The 26477-nt window shown below is 58.1% G+C and overlaps 1 protein-coding gene across 1 annotated transcript; it reads right to left on the reverse strand.

Annotated features, from left to right (window-relative positions):
• Nucleotides 1-5035: 5035 nt before the first annotated feature.
• NDST1 (N-deacetylase and N-sulfotransferase 1) lies at nt 5036-15239 on the reverse strand. Its single transcript, XM_010313740.2, has 14 exons — nt 14588-15239; nt 13497-13979; nt 13194-13281; nt 12826-12980; nt 11418-11603; nt 10950-11078; nt 10594-10776; nt 10264-10360; nt 9987-10110; nt 9210-9384; nt 8813-8983; nt 7840-7949; nt 6870-6972; nt 5036-6752 (listed from the first exon to the last, which is right to left on the reverse strand). The coding sequence occupies exons 1-14, from the start codon at nt 15095-15097 to the stop codon at nt 6633-6635; spliced, it is 2634 nt and encodes an 877-aa protein (XP_010312042.2). The 5' UTR covers nt 15098-15239; the 3' UTR covers nt 5036-6632.
• Between the last annotated feature and the right edge of the window lie 11238 nt (nt 15240-26477).

The raw sequence follows: 26477 nt of genomic DNA on the forward strand, positions 1-26477 counted from the left end.
ATGTAAGTTGAGTTGTACCTCCGTGGCAGTGCCAGCCCCTCAGCGGTGGGAATGTGTTGTTACTGGCATGATTTGTGTCGCTCCCTGAGCCCAGAGAAGTCATACCTGCATTTACATGCCTAGAAGTTGGGTTTGCTGAAGAAAAAGCTGCCAGGACAGCTAGACCCATCCACATCTCGTCTCCCTTTGCACACCTCCACCACCTGGAGCCTTGTTCAATGTCTGCTTTTGCTTTTCTCCAGGGCTCAGCATCACCTCACAGCCCTCCCTCATCATAAAGCTGCCCCAAGCCTCCCGACCTGACCTCGCTGTGCCTGCCTCCCAGCTGTGCCCTGCATTATTAAACCAGAACCACCTTATCAGCCCCTATCTTTTTCCACTCGTGCAAAACCCGCCTGGCTGTAGCGTTGCCAGCCAGCGGGACTTGCATTAAGAGCCAGAAGACAGTGGGACACCCCTTCGGCTCTGACCCTGCCGGCTGCGAGAAAGAGACTGAGCACTGGGTCTCCGGGGAGTGCTGTTCCTTGCGGGGCTGGAGCTGCCCCCCAGTTCATCCCCCGTACCCCTGCGGCCCCTCTGCGGGGGGATGACCCGCCGCTGCCCTTCCCCGAGACCCCCGGGAAGCAACCCCAGCTCCCCCCAGGCTCGGAGCTGCTCCGACACCTGGTTTTAATAATAAACGGCACAGGAAGGGACAAAGGCGCCTTGCGGGAGGGTGGTGGGATGCAGGGCGGTGGGGGGGACCGGCAGGTGGGAAGGGAGGGGGAACGTGGGGCCGGGACAAGGGGGATGCTAAGGGGGACATCAGCCCAGGAGCTCCGTGGGGCTGGAGGGGTCCAGCTCCCAGCAGAGCCCGGCGGGGTTACAGCCCCAAGCTGCCCATCACCACGTCTCCTCTTTAAAACAAATACCACTCGCAGAACTGGGTTAACTACAGCCACGGGAAAGCCGGGATTAATGGAATTTGGTTATAAGACAATTTTCCTTGATGTAAGAAACATCTTTTCGTCATCTATCCTTTGACATTTCAAGTCTACTTTACATCTCCAGCGTTTTCTGATTTAGGCTGTGACATTTAAATGGGCGATTTGTATTTACAGTCTTAGATGTTGTAAATATATATAAATGTCTTCTAATGTAAGGCAGACATACTCTACATTTGTATCTTCAAAACAAGACCTATAAATCTTTACAGGAAAATGCACAACTTTTACTAAGAGATTTCTATCGGCTTTGTAATCCAGATGAACATATAATAAAAATACACTGACATATTTCAGATACCAGAGTTTAGCATTATTTTATCGCAAAATGTAAATATGTCACTTCAAAATCACAAGGCGCATTAGAGGAAATATTTTGCATGGCTTTTATTCAAGGACTTGGTGACTTGCTCTGTCCCCCTCTGCCTAGGCATTGTCCTCCCTCCGATCACAAGTCCCACAACAAGGATGCAGTAAGTGCCAGGGCTGGAGAGCCAAAGTCATGTTCCAGCAGCTGCAAAGGTCATGCAAAGGGACATGGCCCTCCACGGCTGCTGTCCCCTCCCAGCGCACATCACTGCTGGGTGACACTGCACGGGGTCTCAGGAGGCTTTGGCTGCCCCAAATCTGACCCTCCATGAGGGTCCCATCATCCCAGCAGGAGCCTGACCACAGCCAGAGCTCCACCAGCAGCACCCCTGCCACCTCGCTGTCCACACATGTCCCGGCATGTCACACCCGCACCCCACCTCCATGACAATATCCCCCCGGGAGGAGGTCCCCAGCCTGGAGGAAAGGGCTGTTGGAGACAGTGAAGCCATCGCTGCTTTTGCAATCCTGCCGCAGTGTGAAATATTTGCATCATCTGGTTTTAACCTCCAGCCATCTGGTCTGGGGATGCCTTTCTTGGGGGAGCAAGGGGCTCCTCTGTAGTCGGTGATCTCTGTTATTTATAGGGTGCAAACCCACCCTTGCTTCTTCCTGTGAGAGAGCAGTTTCCATGGCCCTTCCCAACTCCCTGGCTAGATTTCCAAAGCCAAGGTCTTGGACAGGTCCGTGCTTGCCAGACTCAACCCCTTTCATGTACCTCTTCGGAGAGGCAGAAATAGGAAGGAGGTCGTTAGCTTGGTGGGGAGGGTCCTGGTGAGATTTCTCCAACAAAAAAACACGGTAGAGACTTTTTTTAATTTAAATAATTCTGATTTCTACTAAGTCTCATTGTAAAGCTTGAGTTAAACATCAAGCTTCAGCAGGTTGTAAAGGCTGGACACAGCATGGAGCGCTTGGAGGAGGAACCCATCCCACCCGAAAACTGCCAAGCACCCCACCTCTGCCCGCTTTGGGGAGCCAACACAGGAGATGGCTTTCAAGTCATCCAAGAGGTCGACCACCACCCGCTCCACTCACCAGGTGATGGCAGGAACGACGTCCTCCCCCGGGGGTCAGCAGCTCCCATGGCCCCAGCGCCCGTGTGGAGCCGGGGCACCGCTGGCACCGGTGCAGAAGGAGCCGGCTGGGATGTACGTGCACCTCAACTGCCGTATCCTGGCTGGACGTGCTGTGAAACCCCCCCCATCCCCTCCTTCCCAGGGCTGGGAGTTTCAAATCGAGCAAGGCTGCAAAACTGGGAAATCCCTCCAGTCCCCCCTTTTGGGGGGGGCTGTTAATGCCCACCCTGCCCAGGTCAGCGCTGCGTGGCTGCGCTGTGCTCTCCAGTACCAGATGGAACTGCCGGGGGAGCAGGGGGCTGTAAATCATCTGCCCTTCCAGGTTATAATCCCCACAAGTGATCCCGGCAGGAACCAGGGAATCTCTTGGCTTTTCCGTCTTCCTGCAGTTGTTCCCTCCTGCCCCCCCAACCCGTCTGATGGAGTTCTGGGAGCGCAGCGCTGCACCTCCAGCCCTCCTGCCCAAACCCCTGTCCTGCTGAGACCCGTGCGGCAGTGGCACGGCTGCCGGCACAGCAGCTTGCGCCTCAGCAGGAACCGGCCCTCACGGCCCCTGGGGAGGTCAGGGGCTCGGCATCAATGCCGGTGCGGGTGGCTCTGCGTAGCTCTGGGGTGACGGGGCGTCACGCGCTGGCTGTGTGGGGGAGCAGGACCACAGCCACCCCACTGCTATGGGAGGCACCTGCAGGGAGGATGTGGCCCCTGTCCCGTGCAGCTGGGGACAGGGAGGGGACCACAGGCTACCTGCATTCACTGGCTCACCCCAATAACAAGGTACCCCATTGCCTATGGCGAGCACCCCCTGCCCTGTGCCCAGGCAGGCGAGCCCTGCACCTTGCTGCCTGCACCCCTCCCTGCCTGCACCCCTCCCTGCCTGCACCCCTCCCTGCCAGCCCGGCAGGTTGCAGCATGCCCAGCGTTGCCTGCCCCGTGCGAATAGCAGCCCGGGCACTGCCGAGCTCCACGTCTGTCCGGCAGCCATCTGCAGAGGGGATGCACCGGCGCATCCCTGAGCACTCGGGGAGGATGTGGGACGTGTCAGGGCACGGCCATAGGCTGTGTCAGGACGTGGATACAGGACGTGTCAGGGCACGGCTGCAGGGTGAATCGAGGTGCAGAGAGCAGTCCCCGGGGTTGGACCGAACCCCGCCATGGCTTGTCGTGGCCAGGAGAGCCAGCCCTCCTCGCAGCCACCACCACGGCCCTGCTCTTCCCTCCCGCCTGTGGGCTGGGGCTGCAGAGAGCCTGGAGCAGCCTCGGGCTCAGCTCTGAGACCTCCAGGACCCCCAGGAAGCTGCTGCCTCCCACTCGCTCCCCCACGCAGCCCCTGGCCCCCCATGCAGCAGCCAGAGGCTCAGGGCCAGGCAGGGGCTGCCTGGTGAGAGTTTGCAGGATGAGGCCATGGCAGGGACAGCCCCGGCAGCCCCCAGCTGGGGAGGGGGAGCAGCCCGGGGGCACGGTGGGATTTGAGCCCCGAGCAGGGATGCTGGCCAGGGCTCCCGCCCCCCCCCCCTCCAGGGCCCTGCCGGCCACAGCCACCCAGCCCCTGGCCCGTGCCCAGCCCAGCATGGATTTCACCGAGTTTGCACATTTTCAGCAGATGTGAAGCTAGAAAACATCACTGGTGCCAAGGCAGGCCACGGGCGAGGGGGTTGGAGCCTTCCTCCCCCACGGCTTTCCTGTGGCCGTGGGAGGCTAGAGCCCTCCTCATCCTCCCAGGCATCCTGGGGCCATCGCATAGGGCTGAGCTGTGCTCCAGGCTCCGTTAATTAACAATAAATTAACTCAGGGCTAAGCTGGGCAGCAGCTGGTCCCACCTGGGGCAGCCCAGGACTGAACGGGGGGGGGGGGGTCACAAGCCACCTGGGGCTGGATGGGGACGATGGGGGCCGGAGGCCAGCCCCGGGCACAGCCCGACTGCGCAGGGACACTGGGAAGTGAACCGCGGGTAATGGGCACAGGGTGCATGGCCTGGCTTTGCTCCAGCACGGCCAAAAAATTAAAAGCCTCCTTGCCCAGGCAGGCAGCCCTCGGGGTGCGGGCAGGCAGGCAGGCAGGCAACACACAGCTCTCCCCTCGCAGCCCCCTCTCCTCCGTCCGGCGGCTCCTGCGGCACCACACATCGTTTGTCACTCCGACAGGTTCAAACAAACCCGTCTGGGATTAATTAGTCTCCGTCTTCGTTTCCTCCAGCGCTTCGCAGGGGCCGGGCTGCGGAAGGCGGCAGGGAGGCAGCAGATGGGTGGGCAGGCTCCGGTGGGCAGGGACTGGCTAATCGGGCAGGGGGGACAGCAAGCGGGCATCCCTTCGGCCCCCCCCAAATCCCTGCCCCAGTGCTAACACAGCCGGTGACAGATGCTGTCCCGGCTGGCTGCAGGCCCCATCCCGGGAACACGAGGCTGTGCAGCGCGGCCGGATCCAGGACTAGACGGCTGCTGCCACCTCGTGCACGGAGGGCTGCTCCCAGGAACACCCCCGTCCTCCCCAAATCCCCACAAAACATGAGCCCAAAAATCCCTGGAGGCAGACGGGACACCTCCCCCCCTCCCCAGGGCGAGGGCTGGATCCTGCCAGCAAGGAGAGAAACAGGCAACAACCAGCAAGTAAAACCAGAGCCCCCCAGTTTATTAGCAGTTGGTTCAACAGGACCTTACACCAGCGCCCAGGAGCTTCTCCCAGTGCAACCCCACGGAGGGGCAGAGGGGAGGTGCAGCCCCCCACGGCCCCACGCACAGCTACGGGGGCTCCTGCAAAAATAACCTGGTGGGAACCCAGCTGGGGGGGCCCCTCCATCACCCAGGGTGAAACACCGCGTTCCCCCCCACCACTGCCCTGGCCCGGCTCTGGAGGCGAGGGCAGCATCCTGGGGACCGCGTCCACCTCCGGTGGCAACCGCTGCCATCCCGCACCCTGCAGCTGGAGCAGGGATGGAGCAGCTCCATCCGAGGGGAAATTCGGGCCCTCGTCCCGGTAAATCCATGACGGCTCAGTCTGGTTTGCCAGCCCCGGCAGCAAACCCCCGCAGACACGACGGGGTGCGGGAGAGGCAGAGCCGGGGCTGTGGCTCTGTACAGCACCACCAGTATAAAGACACATCTCCGTCTGGGAAACTGTCCCCCATTTCCCCACTGACCTTCATCCACGTCACGTGTAACAACTAAAGAGACCACGTAAAACCCTCGGGGTTTAGGTACAAACTCTGGCACCAAAGAAAAACAACCCTCTGCAAAATGGGAACGAAACGAACCCACCCCCCACCCCCCACCATTATTAAAATACTTTTGTTTTTAATATTCAAGAGGTTCGAAGTTCTCAGAATCCTTCCAACTGCTGTTATCCTAACGTCCGCCCTGTCCCCGAGGGCCGGCTCTCCTCCGTGCCAGGGGATGCTGGGCGCCGCTCGGCTTTACCACAGGAAACACCACACGTGTACAAGATTGCAAGAGGGGGTTTGGGGGGGACGGGAGCGTGCCAGGGAGCACGCCGGGGCCAGCACGCCGGGGCCAGCACGCCGGTCCCTTCTCCTGCTCAGCTGCAGTCCCACCACACTGCCCACGGAGATGGAAGAAGAGGTTGAGAAGCTTGAAAATGAACGGAGATCACAAAAGAAATCGCGCCCAATGCTTTGCAAGAAAAATCCCCCTTGTTTGCAGCTTTTCCATTTAGGTGTTGGGGAAATTCGGCAAACTCCTGCTTTCTGCTGCAGGGCCGATGACAGGAGCGGGTCTGGGTCCCTCTGTGCCTTGGGTCTCCAACAGCTCCGTTCCTCTGCTCCAGCTCAGCAAAGTCACCTCCAGCGTGCCCAGAGCGGCTCCTCCACCCTCGGAGCAGGAGGTGAGGGATAGCTCTGCCACCACCCTCGGGCCCGGGGGAGTCAGGGCCCATTTTGGGCAGAGAAACAGGGAATTTGTGCCACTTCCCCATGTTGGAGCAGGGTGGGAAGGGACCTCACCGACAGGCTCAGGAATTAAAAAGGAAAAAACATAAAAATAAAATGAAAGAGAAACAGGTGTGGGGTAGGCGGAGCAGTGGCAGCGCAGGGACCGCAGAGTCAGGCCGCTGCTCGAGCAGCCTCTGGCACAGCTGTCCACGCCTGGGGGTCCCCTCCAAGGCGGCAGTGGTGGGGTATTGCTGAGGAAGGTCCCGCTGGGTGCAGGGGGTCGGCCCCCTCGGGTATTGCTGGGCGAGCAGCGGGCAGCAGCTACCTGGTGCTCTGCAGCTCCTCCCGCAGCCAGGTGGGCAGCGTCTGCCCCATTTTGTACAGCAGCTTGGAGAGCTCGATGTTATGGTCCCTGTAATAGTCCCGCAGGAAGGCGCGCGACTGCAATGCGAGGAGAACAGAGAGGAAGGTCAGAGGGAGCAGCCCTGAGCCCACCACCCCAGCACAGCTCCCCCAGCCCTGCTCAGGAGCATCCCGGGAGGCTTTCTGCATACTTACATCCGAATCCATCTCGGGGTACTTCCTCCCTTTGCTCTTTCCCAAGCATTTTGTTTTCCCTCCATCCAGAAGCTGACACCAGAATCCTTTCTTGGGATCAAACCTGTGAAGCGAGAGCTCTGCCTCACCCCTCCTGCTCCTCCATGCCTGCCACAGGCAAGCACGCTGCCCAACAAGCCCTGCTGCTGCCCAGCCCTGCATGGGGGCATTTCTCCATCTCTTTTTAATTCGCAGCCCAGCTAACATCTCGTTATCGACCCCCTTGTACAGCAGGTTCCCTGTACAGCCGCACAGCAAGCAGCCCGAGGAGGTTCATTCCTCACCACGTCACCCTGCTGAGGGAGCACAGGAGTCTACATGGGTTTAATTATTATTTTCTGCAGCACCTTCGGCCCTGGATGCCCCACAACAACTGGGTGCAGACTCAGAGCATCCACATATAGAGGCAAGAGCAGCGCAGAGGTAAATTATCATTTTTCTAGGACCTCTGGAGTCTCCTGCTTCCTATGATGGGTTTTAATGTCTGGAAAGCTCAGAGCAAGGTGACACCCATGGAGGTGCCACACGGCAAGCAGCAAGAGCTGCTCTCTGCAGCGAGTGCACGAGGAGCTGGGGTTCTGGAGCTCAACTAGGGGCAGGAATGCACCTTTGGATGAACTCTGCTCCAGGAGTCCAGAGCTGCTCCTGGGCTGCACGGGGTGACACCACCATCCCCCCGCCACGGTGCCTGGATAAGCCCAGCACAGTAGGGTGCTTGTTGAACGTCATTTCTGATTGCAGCTACCCCAGTGTAGGTCACAGCAACAAGGAGCTGCTGTTCCGGCCTCAGGTGAAAACCCGTTCTCATCAAAACGAGCAGCAGCTCTGCGGTGAGCCCCAGTGCTGGAGGCTGCCCTGGGACAGTGCTGGGTGTCCCCAGGGACAACTCGCCACCAGGCTGGAGGAAGGAGAAGCTCAGGGAAGGACTCACGCCAGGGTCTTGTGATAATCGATGAAGTTGGTCACACCGAGGAATTTCTGGACCGTCTCCATCACTTTGGCGGGTTCCGTTCGGAGCAGCTTGCCGTCCAGGACCAGGATCTGGAAGGAGCAACGCAGGGCAGTGAGGTGCCGATGGCTCCCAGCCCCGCTCTCCTGGGGCACGACGCTGCCTTCGCCGCATCTTTTGCCATCTTGGAGCCAAATTTGCCACCAGCCAATGCAGAGTCCACTTTTGAATGCTAACATGCCCCGGTGTTCACTTACGCTGGGTGTTGGAAAATTAAATGCAAATAAAAGCCAGGGCCAGGATCCATCCAGGACAACATCAGAGCTTCGGCTCAGGGCCACCCAACCCACAGCCAGCCAGGATTGCATTACAACAATTATGCCAGAAGCAAACAACTAATAGACTTTATAAGGTTAAATGACGGTGGAAAAATCATTCAGGGACTGAGCCTGTACACTGCCAGCAGCGCTCCACTCCGCGGGTCACAGTGGGGCTGGCAGCCAGCCCCCATTTTCCCTGCGGGCAGCTTGAATCACGGGCAGCTTTGCGCACTATTTCTGTCCTGCTTCGATGCCGTGGTGACACCAGACAGGGCAGCCCCGCAGGGGTCTGTGGCTGACAGCGCCGGGCGAGCAGTGGGCGCCCCTGCAGAGCCACCCGCAGCCCTCCACCCCATGGCTCCCTTTCAGCCCTGCTTTGCCAGGGGAACAGCAGAAGGACCTGCCTGCTCAGGATGGGCACAATATCCTTCTTGCACAATATCTGCGCTCTGCACCTTGCCCAAGCACTTTTACTCTTCTCCCCGTGGTTATTAAGGTATAAGAAAAGCAGCTCCCACGGGAGCACCTTCACAGCTGACTTGGGACCCAGGCTTTCTTCCCTGTGCATCCTTGCTTGGGTGAGGGGGGCTGCCCAGGGTGCTGCCACTGTAGGAGTGGGGTGCTCCCATCCCTACCTGATTGGCGTGGTAGCTGTTCAGCCAGCGCTCGATGTGGGTGGCGTACCAGCCTGGCACCAGGCAGCGGTTCTGCAGGGTCCGGAGCTTCGGAGCAGCCTCGGGTCCTGCTGTGATCACCTCGTGGAAGGTGTATTTCAGGGCAACTGGGTCATCGTGAGCTCGCTGGTGCTGTCAGGCATGAGCAAGGCAGGTTTGTTCCTGGGGCAAACCAAATCCTGGGCTGCCCACGAGGCACCGCAGCTCCCAGACCATCATACCGTGTTCTCACATGTCTTGTTCCGCCAAAAAACGCAGTGCCCGCAGCCACCCAAACCAAGCTGACAGAGGGAAGCCCGTGGCCCACCGCCCCACAGGGCTGCTCAAGCCGGGGGAGAGGCAGATGCGGGCAGCTCACCTGATACCAGGAGTAGGCTCGATCTGCAGGGTTGATGAGGATGGTGATGACTTTGGCCTTGGAGAGCAGGGCCGCAGCTCGCCGAGGAGCCACTTCTGAGTCAAAGTAGTTGGCACTTTTCTCAAAGTAGAAGTCGGAAGTGGTGTTGGAGGGGATGGGGAAGAACTCCATGTACCTGGGGGAGGCACAGCATGAGGCAGGCAGACGAGCACCTCAAGATGTCCCCAGCACATCCCTTGCAGGTGACTTCTGACAATCTGTACCACACACGAACACTGCAGGGTCCCCCCAAGGTCTGACACCCTGCCCAGGGGCTCCAGAATCCCCTCCAGCCAGTTTGGAGGGTCAGGCCTCACCAGATTCCCCAGATCTCCTGAAACCAGCGGGTAGCAGATGCACACACACGTACATGGCTTCTGCCAAGGGCACTTCTGAGGCTCAGCAAGTGGCCTTGGCCTTCACAACATCTCGGGGATAAACCATGGTGGTGTGGTGGTCTGAAGGCAGCGTGGCAGCAACTGCCGCCAATGTTGGCTGTACCGCAGACCTCTGCAGTAAGGCAAACTCTCCGACAACTCGACAGAGCTGGCGCTGGCATAAGCACACCCTTGCGAAGGGCAGAGCCCACGCAGGATTCGCCCCACCCTGCAGCACCCAGGTGCCCTCTGCCAAGAACCCAGTGGCTGCGAGGCCGATGGGAAAACCGCACGGCACCACTGCTCTGGTTCCTGAAGGAACCGGCGCTCCCAGCTCAGCCCCCGTGATGGGGAGACCTACCAGTCGATGCCCTTGTGATAGTTGTGTCCATTGAAGAACTGTATCTCCTCGAAGGTCTCTGAGCTGGGGTAGTTGCTGCTCAGGTCCGGGTGCATCCCCAAGAAGAGATAGAGGGCGGTCGTTCCTTCGGACAGACAGAAAGCGAGAGCTGACTTGAGCCAAACCTCCCTCCGAGCCCTGCTTCAGGACAGGAGGGCTGAGAGAGGCTCTCTGGGGGTCGGGGGGGACCTGGCAACCCTCCCCGCATGCTGTTGGCATTGAGGTTGAAGGGAAGCACCTGTTTTTTGAGGCCCGATGATGAGAAGCTTTGGGAATCGGTCACAGGTCTTTTCTTTGGACCAAATGTCTTTGTGACGTTTGTCTTCACAGGGATCCTGAAACGCAGCGGGGGACAATTAGAGACGGGGCAGCCTGGTCAGCACCGTGCACCTCTGCTGAGCCCCCTCCAGCCCAAGCAGACATGCGGGGAGGCCATGCTGCTCAGTGGGCAGGGCAAAGACCTGGGTTATTTCCAGCTCTATGGGGCAAACTCCTTCCTGGCACCATCCACAGAACCACAAAGAGGCAAAACACCTCCTATCCCTCCCATTCCAGGCACGAGGGGTACCTGCCACAGTGGGTCCTTCTCCTCAGAGAAGATCTGGAAGTATTTCTGTGCCAGCTGCACAGGCGGCAGCGTCTGCAGCTTCAAGTTGGTCCAGGAGTTGAGGAAGCGGACCAGGTGCTTGAAGGTGTACAAGCCCAGGCGGTCGTTGCCATAATTGGACAGATGGGTCATGAAGATGCTGATCTGAAGCAGAGAGGATGGAGCAGGGGTTAGCAGTCTCACCCAGCAGCTGTCCCACACAAACAGCTCCTATCCTGGCCAAGAAGGTTGGGGACATTGCCCACAGTGGCACCGGGGGACGGCTCTGCAGAGACACCTGTCTGTCTGTCCCTGGGTAGCCGGATGGCAGTACTCACAGGGTTGAGGAGCACGGTCAGGAACAGTTCACCCCCATTGATGATTTTGTCCAGCTCACTGGAGCCACCGGGGTACTCATTGTAGAAGATGGTGTGTGTGAAGAGGCCGCAGGTTTGCCGGGGGAGTACCTGGGGCAGGAGAAAGACATGGATAGAGCATCCAGGGCTGGGTCTCCTTCTGCTTCCCAAATGAGGGTCCTCAACCCTCAGTCCCTCCGAGGTCAGGATTGGCTCCCCTCTCCCTCAACCACCTTTGTCTTGAATTCTGATGCCCACACAGGATGGAGGTGGACAGATGGAGAAGCCAAAAATTGTCCTCACATGAGCTTCCCCCATGCAGGACAAGCAGAGGGCACAGTCCCCTCAAATCAAAGATTCTGGACTGCCCAGAAACCACCTGCTGAGGTTCTGGGTTTTGGTGGGGGAGGGAGAGGAGAGAAGCACCAGAGATATAGCCTGGCCACCTACCATGATGCCATTGTGGATGAAGCCACGACGATAGCGAGCTGGTTTCAGGTGGGGGTATTCCTCTGTGCTCGTCACTTTGATCGACCAAACCTGCTTCCAAGCTTCGTACAACTGCACGTGGACGGGGTACACGCCCGAGTGGTGGGGGGCCACAGCGTACCCCATGTCAGTGGGGATGCCATGCTCCTGCAGAGAAGAGAGCAGGGAGCAGGTGACCATGGAGCCTGCAAAACCACAACGTCCCAAACCAATCTCTCCCCAAGGGACTGCCCATTCCCAACTACAAACAGTCAATTTGTGCCTCTGGAGAGCAACCAGGGCCTGCACATCCTCTCCTAACCAGGGCTGTCTCCAGGAAAGGGAGCCCAGCAGCAGACACGCTGGGTGGACACTCGCTCCTCTGCTTCACGTGGACCACCCTCATCCCTGCCATTTCTGCTGTCACCAACAGAACAGCAGCAGCAAAGCTTTTCTGTGGAGAATGAGGAGATACATCTACACAGGACTGTAAATTACAGTGTAAATTGCTTTCTATCAGTAGACATAAAACAGCCTGGAAATTCTGAACTGGACAACTGCCCATCCCAAGTATGGATGGTCCGCTCTCTCTAAGCACGCACCTCTCATTATCAGACAACTAATTCAAGTTAGCCTGAAGATCCCTCTCTTAGGCCATAGGACCAAATTATTATTACTGGGTCTGGCTTTACTTGTTTGGATTCAGGACAGCTGTGAGCAAACCAGTTGATCACAGCATGATCAGGTGTCAATGCTGGCTTTATCCAGGGCAGATAAAGGACAGTCCAAGAATGGACAACCCCTTACCAAGCTGAAGGTCAGAGCCTGCCTTTATAGAGAGAGCATATCCCCGACAGCTCAGCCTGCAGAGGGAGTTTCCATTAGCTGGAGCCTCCTGGCACGTGGCCTCGGCTCCAGGATCCCACAGCACTGCCCTGCACAGTATCAAACCGTGCCGGGCTGAGCACCGACCCCGGGCTCAGTTAAAACCCAGCACACAGCAACCCAAGCAGCCGCTTCCTCCCGCAGAGCCACGGATCGGACCCCCACGTCCCCCAGGTCGGACCTCCACATCCCCCCGGGGTCGGACCTCCGCATCCCCCTGGCCAGGCAACGCACAGACCATGTCTCCCCTTGAGCATGCACAGGCACGGCTTGCTGCCACAGCGGCACGATGGCCGATGCAGATAAATGCTTCTCCTCCAAGTACTAGCGTATAAATGGATTTACCCACCCAGCTGCAACATGGGGATCGTGACTTAACGTCACCAGGTCCCTTTGCTCCAGCAAGCAGAGACCATCATCCAGGTCCCTCGGGAAATCTTTTTTTCCCCCCCTTCTCCCATCCTCCCCCCACCACAAGCATCCCCGCCGGCGGCATCTTACTCACGACAGCGAATTTCTTGTTTAAGGTCATCTGCTCAGCGAGAACCGACTGGTTGTGGAAGAGGTGAGGCTGCATGTGGCTCCACATGTGGGGGAACCACCAGAACTCCCTCACGTAGGACAGCAGCAGGTCGTCGCCTTCGTCCTCGGCATCAGTACCTGTGGCACGACACTCACTGTCACCACCGGGCACAAGCAGCAGGGGCAGAGGGAGGGGGAGCCCCTCTCGGTGACCGGGTGATGGGGGTCAGCGGGGTGGGATGTCCGAGGACCCTCCCGCGGCCCCAACTTCAGCCTCTATGAGCACCGGTTTGCGCCCCAACACCAGCCATATGGCACCAACACGCAAATCGATGCCCTCGCCCTCCTCACCCGTGTGGAAGAATTTCCCTGAGTATCCCAGGTTGAAGGTGAAGTTTGGGATGTGGGTGCGCAGCTCGTTCTGCGTGTCGAACAGTGCCTGGGAGGGGGGGAGAGAAAGCAAGATGTCCTCAGCATGCTGCCGTGGGGACAGCTGCCATGCCAGGGCAAGGACCCGTGTCCTCGAGAGCTTCACAGAGGGGCTCCCAGGGGGGCAGGGGGTGCTCTGAGGACAGGAAAGCTCATCCCTGGAGCATCCCAAGCGTCCAGCCCCATGCATCCCCTGCCCACCCACCCAGGACATCGCAGCCGCACCTTGACATCTTCCACCTTCATGCGCGTGCCCTCCTTGCCCACAAAGATGTCGTCGATGTCCACCAGAATGTAGCGGTCGAGGGGCAGGGAGAGCCTCTTGCCCGTCAGGAAGGAGACAGAGTCCACGAAGACCAGCTTGTGCAGCCAGAAGTTGAGGTTGTTGCCAAAAAGCACCCTCTGGATGCCATCATGGAGGCCCAGGTCCTGCATCACGGTGGTGTGCAGCGCTGCGTCCACGCTCATGTGTGGGATGGATTCGGCCGATTTGGTCTTGGCCAGGAGGACCGGTTCATAGGTGGAGTGGTTGGACTGGAAGACGGTCCAGTCCTCCCCGGGGAGCACACCCTTCTCCACCTCGCTGGGGCGTGTGATGTACAGCAAGGGCGACTTGGGGTTGATGCTGCAGTCCTTCAGCGCCAGGTTGGAGTGGAGGAAGAGGGGGAAGCCCTTCAGCTGGGCGCTCAGCAGGCTGTTCTCGTTGGCCTGCATGGGGGAGATGGGGGCTAGAGGAGACGGGACACCGGGGACAAGTGCCCAGACTGGCTGTGCAGGCAGGGGCTCACCAGGGACACTGACAGCCATGGCAAGGGGGTAGGTGGCTCACCACCCCCAGAGATCTGGGTGCCAGGTGTCCCCAACGCTTCCCTTCCCGAGCACAGGATGCCCTCACCCCCCTCGCACACTCAATCCTGCTCACGTCCAACGTGTAAAGCCTCCCGGCACTGTGAGCCCTGGGCAGGAGAAAGGCAGGGGGCTGCTGAGCAAAATACCTGCTCATGCTTTTGGTGAACCCTAGCAAGGGTCGCTGCTGGGAAACGGGGCACTAAAAGCAACCGGAGAGATCCCAGAGGTGTGTTTTTACCCCCAAATCACTCAGGGGCCACAGAGCCCTTCCACAGGGACAGGGCTAAGATGGTGCCCTCTGCTAGAAGCCTGTGCCCCACGCCAGGCTGCGGGCCGGCTCCACGCCAACTGCGGCTGCTTGCAGAAAGCAAGGGGAGGACAAAGTCCCTGCAGGGCAGCGGGACCCCAGTCCCCTGCTCACACCTGCCCTCATCACGGGGTCTTGGCTCACCCCATGCACCCCTTACCTTGAAGAAGCCGATGATGCCCACGCCGTACTCCACGCAGTACTTGTCCAGCAGCTCCCGGTTCCAGGCGTCCAGGTTGACATACTTGAGGATGTTCTCGTAGATGATGAGCGCAAAGCGTCCCCGGTCCTTGTCAGTCAGCGTGGGCATGTCCCCCTTCCCCGGGGCAATCTCTGTCCTGTATTTGAAGCGACTCGACTCCAAAATGGCCACGATCTCCTGGCCCAGCTGGGAGTAGAGGCTCTCCACGAAGACCAGCACCAAGGGGTCAGTGCGGGACGAGTCAGCCACCTTGAGCGCCTTCAGCGGCAGCAAGCGGGAAGGGGCGACCTTGGGCTCATCACAGTCCGGCCCCGCAACGTCCCCGGAGGGCTCCAAGCCCCTTTTCCACCCATATAAATAATACGCAGAGATGAAAACACTGAGCAGGCAGAAGACGAAGAGCAGGAGCAACACCACCTGCGGAGAGAGCTGCCGGATACCCCGCCGGGCCCTGGCCAGCACAGTCATCCTTGCATCCGCGGGGCAAGGTGGGGCCCCTCTCCCCTGCCCGCCCCCTCCCCTCGTGAGCCCCGGGGAGGGGAAGAAGCAACCAACCAAAAAAAAAAAAAAAAAAGGTAAAATAAAATTGAATGCTACTTATAAATTAAAATACTAGCAGGCTGCCTGTGCAGGCTCTCTCCCCTCCAGCAGTCCGGCGTCCCTTGCTGTCTGCTTCATGTCACCATGGCAGACACACCGAGAGTCCCCTTGCCGAGCCGAAATCCCCGCGGTGGTGGCAGCGGCAGCAGCAGCAGCCCCATGGCCTCAGCGGGGCGAGGGGGTGGCGGGCGGCCTCGGAGTGGCTCGCGGCGGGCGCGCGGGCATGGCGGCTCCCCAGGGCGCCCCGGTGCCCCGGCTCCACACGGTGCCCTGCGAGAGAGAGACGGGATGAGCGGGCAGGGCCGGCGTCGGTACCAACGCTGCCGCTTTTATTTACACCAGCGCAGCAGCCGTGGCAGATCCCTCGGCGAGCTCGCCGGCGTGCCAGGGCTTGCCACGAGAGCGTCGCGAGCTCCCGACGGTGCCGGGAATGCAGCATTGCACGCGTGCCGCAGGACCCCAGCTGCGGTGTGTGCCTGGGGCATAGCGGCACTGTCGGGGTGCTATGGCGGGAGCCCCCCCCGACACCCCATGAGTCCTCATCGCACCGAGCGGCTGGAGAAGCAGCCCTGCTCCTCCTGTTTGCCCAGCGGGAGCCAGGCTGTGGTGAGAATGGGGGTACGGGTAGTCCGAGCCCCCCACTGCTCAGCCCGGCTGGCAGGGAGGGATGCAGGCAGCTGGCCAGCCGGACGGCACGAGGCTGAGCCGGGAGACGCCAGCCAAGGTCACCGAGACAGGCACGCAGGAGCGCCCACATGGAGCCAAAGGGACCTTGGGAATGTTTTTCCTTTCCCTGTGAAAGGCCCATTTAAAAAAAAGAAAAGAAAGAAATAAAAAGGATGAGCACCGCTTGCCAGATGAAGACACCCAGGACACACACCGATCTGGCCAGTGTTTAAGGAAAAAAACTAGCGGCACGGTGGCTTGCAGCACCTTCCCAAACCCACCACGGGTGCTGGGGACAAGGGCAGAGGTCCCCACTCCTCTCCGGGGAGAGGTCCCTGCGCCCCGCTGGCACCGCGGCCAAGTGCCCGCCCTACAGACACCAGCCGGGCACATAACGGGATTAAACGTGGCCGGCTGAACGGTACCGTGGATTACAGGCTGGGGCTTGGCAGGGTAATCCTGTCATCCCTGCCCTTCCCTGCAGTGAGCCCCGCTCCAGGCCCCCGCGCGCTCCAGGCCCCCGCCGGCAGCCAGCCTCCATCACCGTCTCCACCACCGCCGGCTGTGCCGGGCACGGCAGAGCACCTGGTTTTACTGATTTGTAATTTATCTTTGGGCACGTGGGTGATCTCCAGACAGGATCAGGGAGGATGTTCCTTGGCATCCCCAGGTGTGCCCTGCCCCAATTCAATCCTGCTTTCCCTCCGGTGGGGCTGGACCTTCAGCATCCCCAGGAGAGCATCCCAGCCAGGATTTTGGGGCAGGGCACTTCTCCAGGTCCAAATGAAGCAGCACACAGGGACGTTGTGCCCATGCAGAGGGAGGCTCCCTTGCCCGGGTACCATCCCTAGGGATGCAGAGAGCCAGGACCACGTTATCAAGTATCCCAGTCGTGCCATCCTGTTCCCCCTCTGTTTCTCTCATCTTTTAGGAGCAGAGGGTGCTGGTAGCCACAGTCCCATGGCAATGGGCAGGGAAGTGGCAAAGAGCAGGTTTGATGCCAAGCGGCGGAGCTGGTGGCTGACGGGCAGGACCACACGTCCATCCTCGCACCACCCACCATGAGACAGCAGACGGGAAGAGGGCCCTGTGCCCGCATCACCTGCCATTTCCAAGGGGGCTTCGTTAGTCTGTCCTCTTCTAAGAGCATTTAATTATGGTACTTAATGACCAAATTTTGGAGACAGCATCTCCAGGCACACACCGGCTGACTCTCTCCAGTCAGAGAGAGAGTGGAGGCTGCCACGTCAAAGCACGAAGGCAATCCCTGCTCAGGCAGGGGACCAGCGCCGGACCCCCGGAGCAGCCAGGTGTGAGCCGGGACCGGGGCAGGCAGCGTCCCGCCCCATGAACCCGCTGCCGAGGCAGAAAGCAGGCAGGAATCCTGCTCTGCCGGTTTGCTGCCGGAGCAAAACCCTCCACAGGGAGGATGCTGAGAGGTTCAGGGCAATGCTGTGGGGTGGGGATGCTCCCACTCAGGGTGTTCCCCACACGAGTGGGCGCTGGCTGCACGCTGCCCAGCAAAGCCTGCACATCCCTGGCACCGGTGGGAGAGCCGACAACTCCACAACGGAGAAGGAAGCAGGTTTAGGTCCAAGAGCACAAAACAAGTTCTCGAGACCAACAGCTTTTCTAAAACAAAAAAGGAAACACGACAGTAAAATAGAAAAAAAAAGAGAGAACTGGCAAGGTGACAGCCAGAGTCAAACTTCCTTTTAACCTGATTTTTAGAAACTCCTCAGGTGCCTTTTAAAACCACAGTGGTTATTTAAAAAGGCACCAGCTGGAAATGTCAGCCCGAGTCCCACATGCAGATCTCAGGCCCCCAGAAACAGCGTACGGTGCCGGTGAGCTCCCATCGCACAGGCGGGTGCTCAGCCACAGCCGCACGTCAACGATGCAAGAGAAAGAGCCCCGGAAAATGCTGTTTTCTGGGGGTGTTCTGAGCAAAGCCCTGGCCCAGGCTCCGCTGGGCAGGAGGCTCGCCGAGGAGGCTTAGCCACAACGCTCTTAATCCGGCCGCCCTGACAAACACAATCAGCATCTGAGCAGCTTTCCCGGCACGGCTGGGAGCCTGGAGCACCCACGGGGCCAGATCCGACCCCGGGGCAGGCAGGATCAGTGGCCGGGAAAGCCCTTTACTATCAGCACTTTCAAATCTAAGATAGCTGCAGGAGGAAGGGGGAAACGGTTGAAAAGCTTTTCTAAACCCGCCCGCCTGGTGTGGTCTGGGGGCTGTGGTTTCCCCCTAGCCAGAGTTACTGGCCACAAACGCTCCCCAGGGAACCAGCGCACCCCGGAAAGGCAGAGGGGCACCGGAGGAGATGAGAGGGGATGAAACCATCTCCATCAGCAGCTTGCAGTGCTCTCCTGTTAACCTCTGGTGGGATTTTGCAGGGATGCAATGGGAGGATTAAATATAAGCTAGGAAGTGCAAGGGGATCCGGAGGAGAAGGAAGGGTTGGTGCTCCCAGCCGACAACCACAGCAGGGTTTGATTTTTCCAGGGGTACAGTAGGTCCGACCACAGGTGCCAGCAGTGAACATGAGGCAGTTCCCAAGTCCTGGCTGTCAAATAAATCAACTGTCCCAACCCCACTGCCCAGGGATGGGAGATGAGCTCAAAACTGTGGGTGTGACATGGCAAGAGATCGCTCCCATGTCTCCCCTGCACCACTTTGGAAAGGGCTGGGGAGGGGGGAGCAAGCATCCATCTTCCTGGCAGACAGACCCACAGACCTGCTCCCCACCACACGGAGCAGGACCCTGACCCCTGACTCCAGTATCTCAGACCCCCAACATTCAACCCCCAGAGACAGGAAACACCGCAGCCAGACAGGTCATCCCACCCCCCTCCTGTCTGCACCTTTTGGGTGTGCACCCCTGCTCCTCACTCCCCATCGCCGCAGGGAGAGCCCCACTGCACCGGTACTGCCAGGTAATCACCCTGCCCGCACCACACCAGTGCCACTTCCCCACATAAGCCAGTCCTGGGGGTTAAGCCTGGATGGAGGAGGATTTAGAGGCAGGATGCTAAATTGCATCGTCCAGCTCAGCGATTTACAATCGCTTCTGCTCGCTCCAACGCTTCCCTTCTCGCATCCGACCACCGCTCAGCCCCACCGACACATCTACTTCGTCTCCCACTTGGACATTTGATGGCAACAGTCTACTGGAAGGTCTAAATTAATCCAGGCTGGGACCCAGGTCCCCAGCGGGGTGACAGTGCTCAGCCCACCATGCCTGCTGTCTCTCCCATGCCTCATGCATCCTCACCAGCATCCACAGCAGACACTGCCTGGTGCCCTGCAGCCCCAGGAATTGCAAACTATCTGTAAAAGAGGCAGATGAATTATTATTAATAGGTTTAAGTTCCCTCTAGAGGGAATCCCCTTCATTCCGCTGCTAATATTTAGAGGGCTGCAGATCTAAAACCACTGAGCTAAGCGCATCTGTAGAGAGGAGATTAATGCCACCATATTATTCAAGAGACAACCGTGAGCTTGAGACAGGGGAGCCTGCTTTGAAAATAAAAAAGTAACTGGCATGAAAAACCTGCCTTTAAACACCTACCTCTGCACCACTGCCTCTACCAACTCTGAACGGCAGCGACCCAAACTGTAACTGGAAATACCTGCAAAGAGTTGGGAGTACTGGCATGGGGGAAGAGCCATCCCAAGGTGCAAAGGGCCATTGCCTGTCCCTGTCCCCGTCCCCATCCCCATCCCCTTCCTCCCCAGCCAGGGCCACCAGATCCACTGGCCAAGACAAGGCACAACCAGGAGGAGATTAACTCCTTTGCTTTGGTGCTCAGCGGTGTCACGATGCACACCAGTATCAAAGCAGGGGAGGCACCGGCTCACAGCTCCCTGCGCATCCCACCTCCAAGGTGTTTCCTCGAGCAGGGAACAAAGCCCTGCGCCGGAGGGGATGAAGCTGCAACCAGGCATAAAAGCTTCAACTGCTGGAAAACTGGGGATTTTCCTGGTGATTCCCACTTACTGACAGCTCAGGCGAGCCTTTAGGATGGGCCCAAAGAGACACGGATGGCAGGATGAGCTTTATGGACACCCAGCAGCATCCTGCCAGGCTGCAAACTCAGGGTACCCAGGCAGGGGAGAGGGATACGGAACAGACAGAGAGGGGAAAACGAGCAGAAGGACAGAAATGAGCAGAAACGAGCTCATCCTGGCCGGCCACTCTCGCGGAGACCGCCCGCACACCACCGGCGCGGTTTTATAATGCCAGATAAGGAGCGTCTTAGCGGTAGATTACACGGGCTGCTTAAGCGCTTTGCAAACAGTAGTTACAACATGCCAGGGAGAAAAACACCCTGCTGCTGGCAGGGGGACAGCCCCAGCGCCGCATTCCTAAGGACACCAGCGTTTCCCCAGTGCCCAAAAGGTGCAAAATTAAAGGACAATGGCAGCCCTGGCAGCTGCCCTTGGGACAGGCAGGAGCAGGCAGGGGCAGGCAGCTACCAGTGCTGCTCCCACCCCAAACGCAGCCGGTTTGGTTTCTCCGCACTGTGCACAGGCTGGACAGGGAATATTGGGAAAATTTATCCCTGATTTATTCAAGGTCTGGAGCGTTTGCACCCTGGGGGAACTTCAGAAGGAAAATCCTCCCTTTTTCTCAGCACTTTACTTAAGATCTGATTTATAAAGCCGGGCCAGAAGTGAGCAGTCGGAGCATCCACCTGAATTGCTGCTGCCAAACCAAGTTTCCCCTCTGGAAATAAAACTCCAGCTCTGGCTGCCCATCGCCTGCCCACTCCTGCAGGAAAGAAACCAAGATGAGCGATGAGCCCAGCGAAAGCGGTCAAAGATTTTCACATTAAAAAAGTTATTTTTGGCTAAAGCGCCTAGCTCTGGAAGAGATGTGTTTCACCCAGAAAGCCCTGTTAGCACTTCAGTTTTACTGGAAAAGATAAAATTAACGCTTTCCTTGGGTTTTCTTCAAAAAAAAACAATCATGAAAATGTTGTTTTCCCTGCAGAGGCATGGAAAGGCAAGGGTTGGTGTGTGGTGAATCGCTCCAAATATTTTCTGAATTTGTAGGGAGGAAAAACCCCCAAAGAAATGAAAAAAAACCACCCAAACCCCCAAAGACTGGGTGAGGTTTCTGGAAGTCCATGATCAAAACTTTTTCCGCAGCAGAGCAGCTGGTAAGCCTGACTAGTGGGGCTGTTAAGACCAGGTCTAGCAAACCCCACATCTTAACCACACTGCCCAGGTCCTGTCCCTGCTAACCCCCCTCTCCCAGCCCCTTCCCCAGCCCCGAGGTGCCGCAGACCCCCCTCAGCCAGGCTCTACAGAGGAACCCCCTGGGGAGGACACCCTGCTTCTGAGCCTTGGGGACTGGTGGCTGCCACCCCCCTTTGTCCCCAGCACCCTGATGTGGAAAAGCACCTCTCCGCACTCTCCCCCCCCATCTCCCAACACCCACATGAGATCAACCTCCTCCATTAACTAGGCCAGCAATTAGCAGCAGTCATTAGCTTTCCTACGCCCCAGGGATGCTGGGCTGGGCATCCGACCCCCCCCAGTGCCAATGCTCCCCGACACCATCCAGACCAAACACCCCGACACCCCACGGCCAGGTTACGGTTCAGGCTGTGCCACTGTCTCCCCCCCAAAAAGAAAGCCGGAGCCCTTCGCAGGTGACTCCTCCTCACGGGTATTTTTTGCCCTTGAATCCTCAGGAACAGCCTTGCTCCGGAAGCGGAGCTGGGGGAATTCTACCAAACCTTAATTGAAAGAGGCGCTTAACGAGGAGAGTTTCTTTTGTCTGTTAATTGAAACAGGTTCTTACTGACAAAACTCTCCATGAATTTTAAGTGGGTTCGCAGGGGGGAAAAAAATCCACTCAATGAATTGGGTTTTCCTGCTTTAAATTTGTGCCGTGTTGGTTCATGTGGCTCTCCAAGCACCCAAGAGCCTCTCTGGATAAGCAGGGCCTGAATCCCAAGTATTTTAAAAAAGAAAAAGGACAAGGGGAAAATAATTTCAGGTGATTTTTTTTCGCTGGCCTGGCAGGCTGTGCTGTCACTGCCAGGTCACATGAGGACTCCTACCCAAAAAACCACTGACTGAAAACCCCTCAACACCACCTTCTGCTGCCTCCAACACTTTGCTTGGCCAGATCTTCCCCGCAGAGATGCTGGTCCTGTTGTGACCGCGAGGGTGATGCTTGATCACAGAGAACTGCGGGGCAACAGCGATTCCCCCCCCTTGGCCACAGCAGTGCTGCGAGCCCCACGGGACGGGCCAGCTGCTTCGTTTTCTTGACAGCTTCCCATTACAGAGAATTTGAAGTCGGTAGGAGAGCAGCTCCATCCCACCACAGAAGAACCACCAGCTGTTCTGGGGAGTGCAGGCTGCCCTGCCGAGTGCTTACCCAGCCCCAAAACAGCACTTTTGCAAAGCAGCATCCTTAAAATCACAGCGTTAACCAGTTCATGGAAAGCAACCAACACCTTGGTACCTGCGTTTGGGAGAAATCCCTGCAAGGATGGAGCACTGCATGAGCTGCCTGCTCCTCCCAGGGGCTCCCGAGGATGCCCCCGCTGGACCACATCCATCTGCCTGATACCCGGATGCTTTGCTGAGCCGCAGCCGACCTCTGCTTCTCCCATGGCCAGCCAGGACAGACCCCACTGGGAGCCCGAAGCACCCATGGGCTGGGTGTTCACAGCCAGCACTGAGTTAGGAGGCAGGTAAGTGCCTGCCGTGAGCACAGGCATGCTCCAGCAACAGCTCCAGAGCTGGCAAATCCTTTGGGGAAGGGCCGGGCAGTGACTGATGCACAGGCGGGATGCTCCTGGGGCTGACACGCTCCAAGGTCATGGCCGGGCCAGGCGGAGGTCAGATCTTTTATTAGCCCAACAGACATAGTTGGAAAAACTGACACATTTTGGACATGCAGGCACTCCTCAGGCCCAAGAGCACATCTGTTTTGTCCTAAAGGTATTAGTTAGGCTAATAAAAGACATTACCTCTGCACGCAAACTTTGCCACCCTTAAAAAGCACCAGAGGCTGCAACTCTCACCAGCCCAGGGGAGACACAGAGAGCAGGAACAGGCACAGAGTACAGGAGACACTTGCAAGATCCATTTTGTTTTGACCCTCTAAGACACCCGAGCTGCCTCTTGCCTCCCCTACTTCCAGATCAGCGTCTGAGGTTGCACGAACTAAGGAGCATTTCCACAGGAAGTCTGTTGCTTTAGTTTACCTGCTCCAGGCTACAGCATCAGCCCTGTCCTCTCCTTCTCCTCTGCAGGGACTCGAGGCAAAGCAAATGCTCGAGGAACCAACCGCCGATGCCCCACCTGCCCCTCAAACCCAGCGCTGCATGGCCTGCCCCACACACACCACCTCGTGCTTTCAGCCAGCGAGAGCTAATAAACCACGTGCTGCTTCACATCCCACCGGCTGGCTGGGCCAGGGGACCGCACCGCTCCTGGCCTCTCTCCCTGGGGACACTCCCCAGTAAGGGGGGGTGGTCCCGCATCCCCACCCAGCCATCAGGAAAGCATCCCCATCCCGGGTACCACGCACAGCCTCGATCCCTCTCTCCGACATAAATTCACGAGGCCAGCACTGTGCCAGCGCAGCCAAGGGATGAATCAAGGCTGCTGGAGGAGATCTAAAATGGCCTGAGCTGTACGTTTAGACTCCAGGCATCGATAGCATTTTGCAGCCATATTTCAGGACTGTGCTGTTAACACTTTTTAATGCATCCCTTCTTTTTAAGCCGAAAACACCGCTTCAGGCTCCAAGCCCTGGGGCAGCAGGGCTATGTAAGGCTGTGAAGAAGCAGACGGTGGTCGGGAAGGAAGGGGGATACTCAGCGAGAAGCTGACAAGTAGCTGGAAGGCATTTGGGTTTTGCCAAGGCCGAGGCTCAGGAGGCAGAGCCAAGAGAGCAGCAGGCTGCCCCGAGGAGCAGGGACACCCTGGGGGCTGCCATCCTTCCGGACCATATGCAGAGCCGTCGGGCGGTGGAGGGAGCCGAGAGGGACACCCCTCGCTGTAAAACCAACCCTCACCATGCCCAAGCCCAGAGAGACAGGAAACATTTCTTCTTCTCTGCTTTACATCAGTGATGAGATTTCCAAGATATTTTGGGTTCCTTGGCAGAAGGGGGACAACAGGGCACAACCCCTGCGAGAGAGTCGCGGTCTCTGCAAGACAACCTGCATCTCCACAGCTTTGGTCCAGACCAGGAGCAGGGCTGTACTCCAGGTGTGCCCCTCGCATAAATACCAGGGCATCTCTTCCTGGGATACCCCATATTTAGGGATCTCTTGACCTTCCTAAACCCTTCCAGGAAGACTTTTGCCACCTGAAGGTAGCACCGGGGATCTCAGCCCCTTTTCTGGGGAGAGGACTGCAGCAAGGTCCTGCTTCTTTTGGGGAGGAGGCGGTGACTGAGGCACTCCAAACCCCAGCCCCCTCGCCACCCAGCCGACAGTCACGTATGGGATTTACGGCTCGATATTGATTTGTCTTCCGCAAGCTCTGCCATTACAGTCGGTGGTTTTTGCAGGAAAACATCATGAATCATAAGCTACAGGCTGCCCTCTCCCCACATCTGCACCGTGTGACTCACTCAGCCCTTCCAGGGGTCCCGGCGTGAGGGCTGCCCTGCTCCTCCGCACCTGGGGACGGGAGCAGAGGGGGGTGCAGGGGGCACCATCTCCTGTAGGCGCTTGGGGAATGAGTCCTCACAGTGCCCAAGGCTTGTGAGCTGGTCTCCAAGAAAGCAGCATCATGCTTTCCCTCCACCCGGGCCCTCCTTCCCCTGTCTCAGGCTCCAAAGCCCCTGGCCCATACGTGACAATGGCACATGGTAAAAATGCACAAAGCAATGCCACCACCTCGGCCAAAAACACACAAGGAAGTCAAGGGCACTCCTGAGGTCCTAAAGTGCCTTCAGGAGCTGGGCTGGAAACATTGGTGAGGTGGATTGGGAAGCCTGGCTCTCTGTGGCCATGAAGCCATCGCAAGACATAGGAGCTTACTATCTTTCTTCTCTCTCTGCCTTGAGTCCTAACCTCATTCTAGCAGGCTCTACCTCAACAGCCAAAAATATAAAAACCACTCAATAAGGTACATCTAGGAGGTACAATTCTACAAACCCCCTCTCAAGCAAAGCCCTCCATGACCCTGCCCCAGAGCACAAACAGCCAAGAGAGCAGCTCCAGCTCCAGCACCTGGCCAGAACCCCCAAGATGGGATGCTTGGTGGGACCACAGTCCTCTATCCCCAGCCCAGGCACCCAGAGGGGTCCCCAAAATCAAACCTGGTTATAAAAGCCAGAGCCTGCAGGCAGAGAGGGGCAGGTGGTGCTGGTGACACTCTGCAGCAGGGACATGCTCAGCCGTGCGATACTTCACCACAACACGCTACTGAAACAAATACTAATCATTCCCTCTTTGCTCAAGTTTTTTACTTGAGAGGTGTCTTATTTCTTGTGTTTAAATTACCATCAACAGTGCATTAAAACACGCCCTGTTCTAGAATACTGACAACACCACATAGAAAGAAAAAGGGGGAAAAAACCAAAACCAACGTGTAATAAAAAGTCCGTTTGGCTGGGATGGGTTTTCCATTCCCACCCAAACATGACCACACCAGACCCATCAACTTCCCAAAGGCGCAGGAAGCGGGAAAGACTTTGCGTGCGTGAGCTTCCCTGTCAGCATCTGCGCCAGCAGCTCCAGGCGGGAAGGGAGGAATTTGGAGGCTGCAGCCAGCGAGGTGTCACGGCACGCAGCGAGGCCAAGCAAGATGACCCCACGGGGTGGCTCGGGGGCTGGCAGGACGGCAACGCAGGAGGACCTGGCTTCCCCACACTGATGCCCCAGACATGGAGGGGTGTTGGGAAGCGTGAGCATCGCCATCGCCTTTGCCATCCTTGCCGAAAAGGAGCACCGACACGGGCGAAGATGCTCGGCCATCCCACCAGACTAGCCCCGCACGTTTTTTCTATTGTTTAATTTCCTTCTTCTCCACCCACGACAAGTTCACTCAGAAGCAAGGAACTTATTTCCTATTGAATTCGTCCTGGTTGTTTTATTTGGAAAAGGATGACTTCCTCGGCCGCGGTCCCCGTGCGCAGCCGAGAGGAGCAGACACGGGGTCACTCGCCTCCTCGCCTGCACCAGCCCAGCCCCGGTAAAAAACACACTCGAGATTAAAGTAACAAAGATGCTGCTTCGCTGCAGGAAGAGCTGCTGTTTCAAGGCTGTCAGTGACAAAGACGCATTGCAAGGCGCCAGCTTCCCAACCCTGCGAGCACCGGTAGCGGGAAGAAGACCGTCCCCACGGCGTGCTGCAGCAGCAGCCAGCTGGGACTGCGGGAAGGGAGAGCCCCGGCGTTGGGATGGGATCGCAGAGCTGGGAGCGAGCACCAGCCTCCAAGGGAAGCAGAGCCTTCCAGGTGATGCCGAAAGGTGGCCCAGCTGGCATGGTTTCTGCACCGCCGGGCATCGCGGGCTGCCCCCATCAGCAGGGGAAAGCCTGCCTGTGCAGCGGTGGAGGCAAAAAAACAAAAGACTTGGGGGAAAAAATAAATAC

Source organism: Balearica regulorum, chromosome 14, assembly GCF_011004875.1.
Source record: "Balearica regulorum gibbericeps isolate bBalReg1 chromosome 14, bBalReg1.pri, whole genome shotgun sequence".
NCBI lineage: Eukaryota > Metazoa > Chordata > Aves > Gruiformes > Gruidae > Balearica > Balearica regulorum.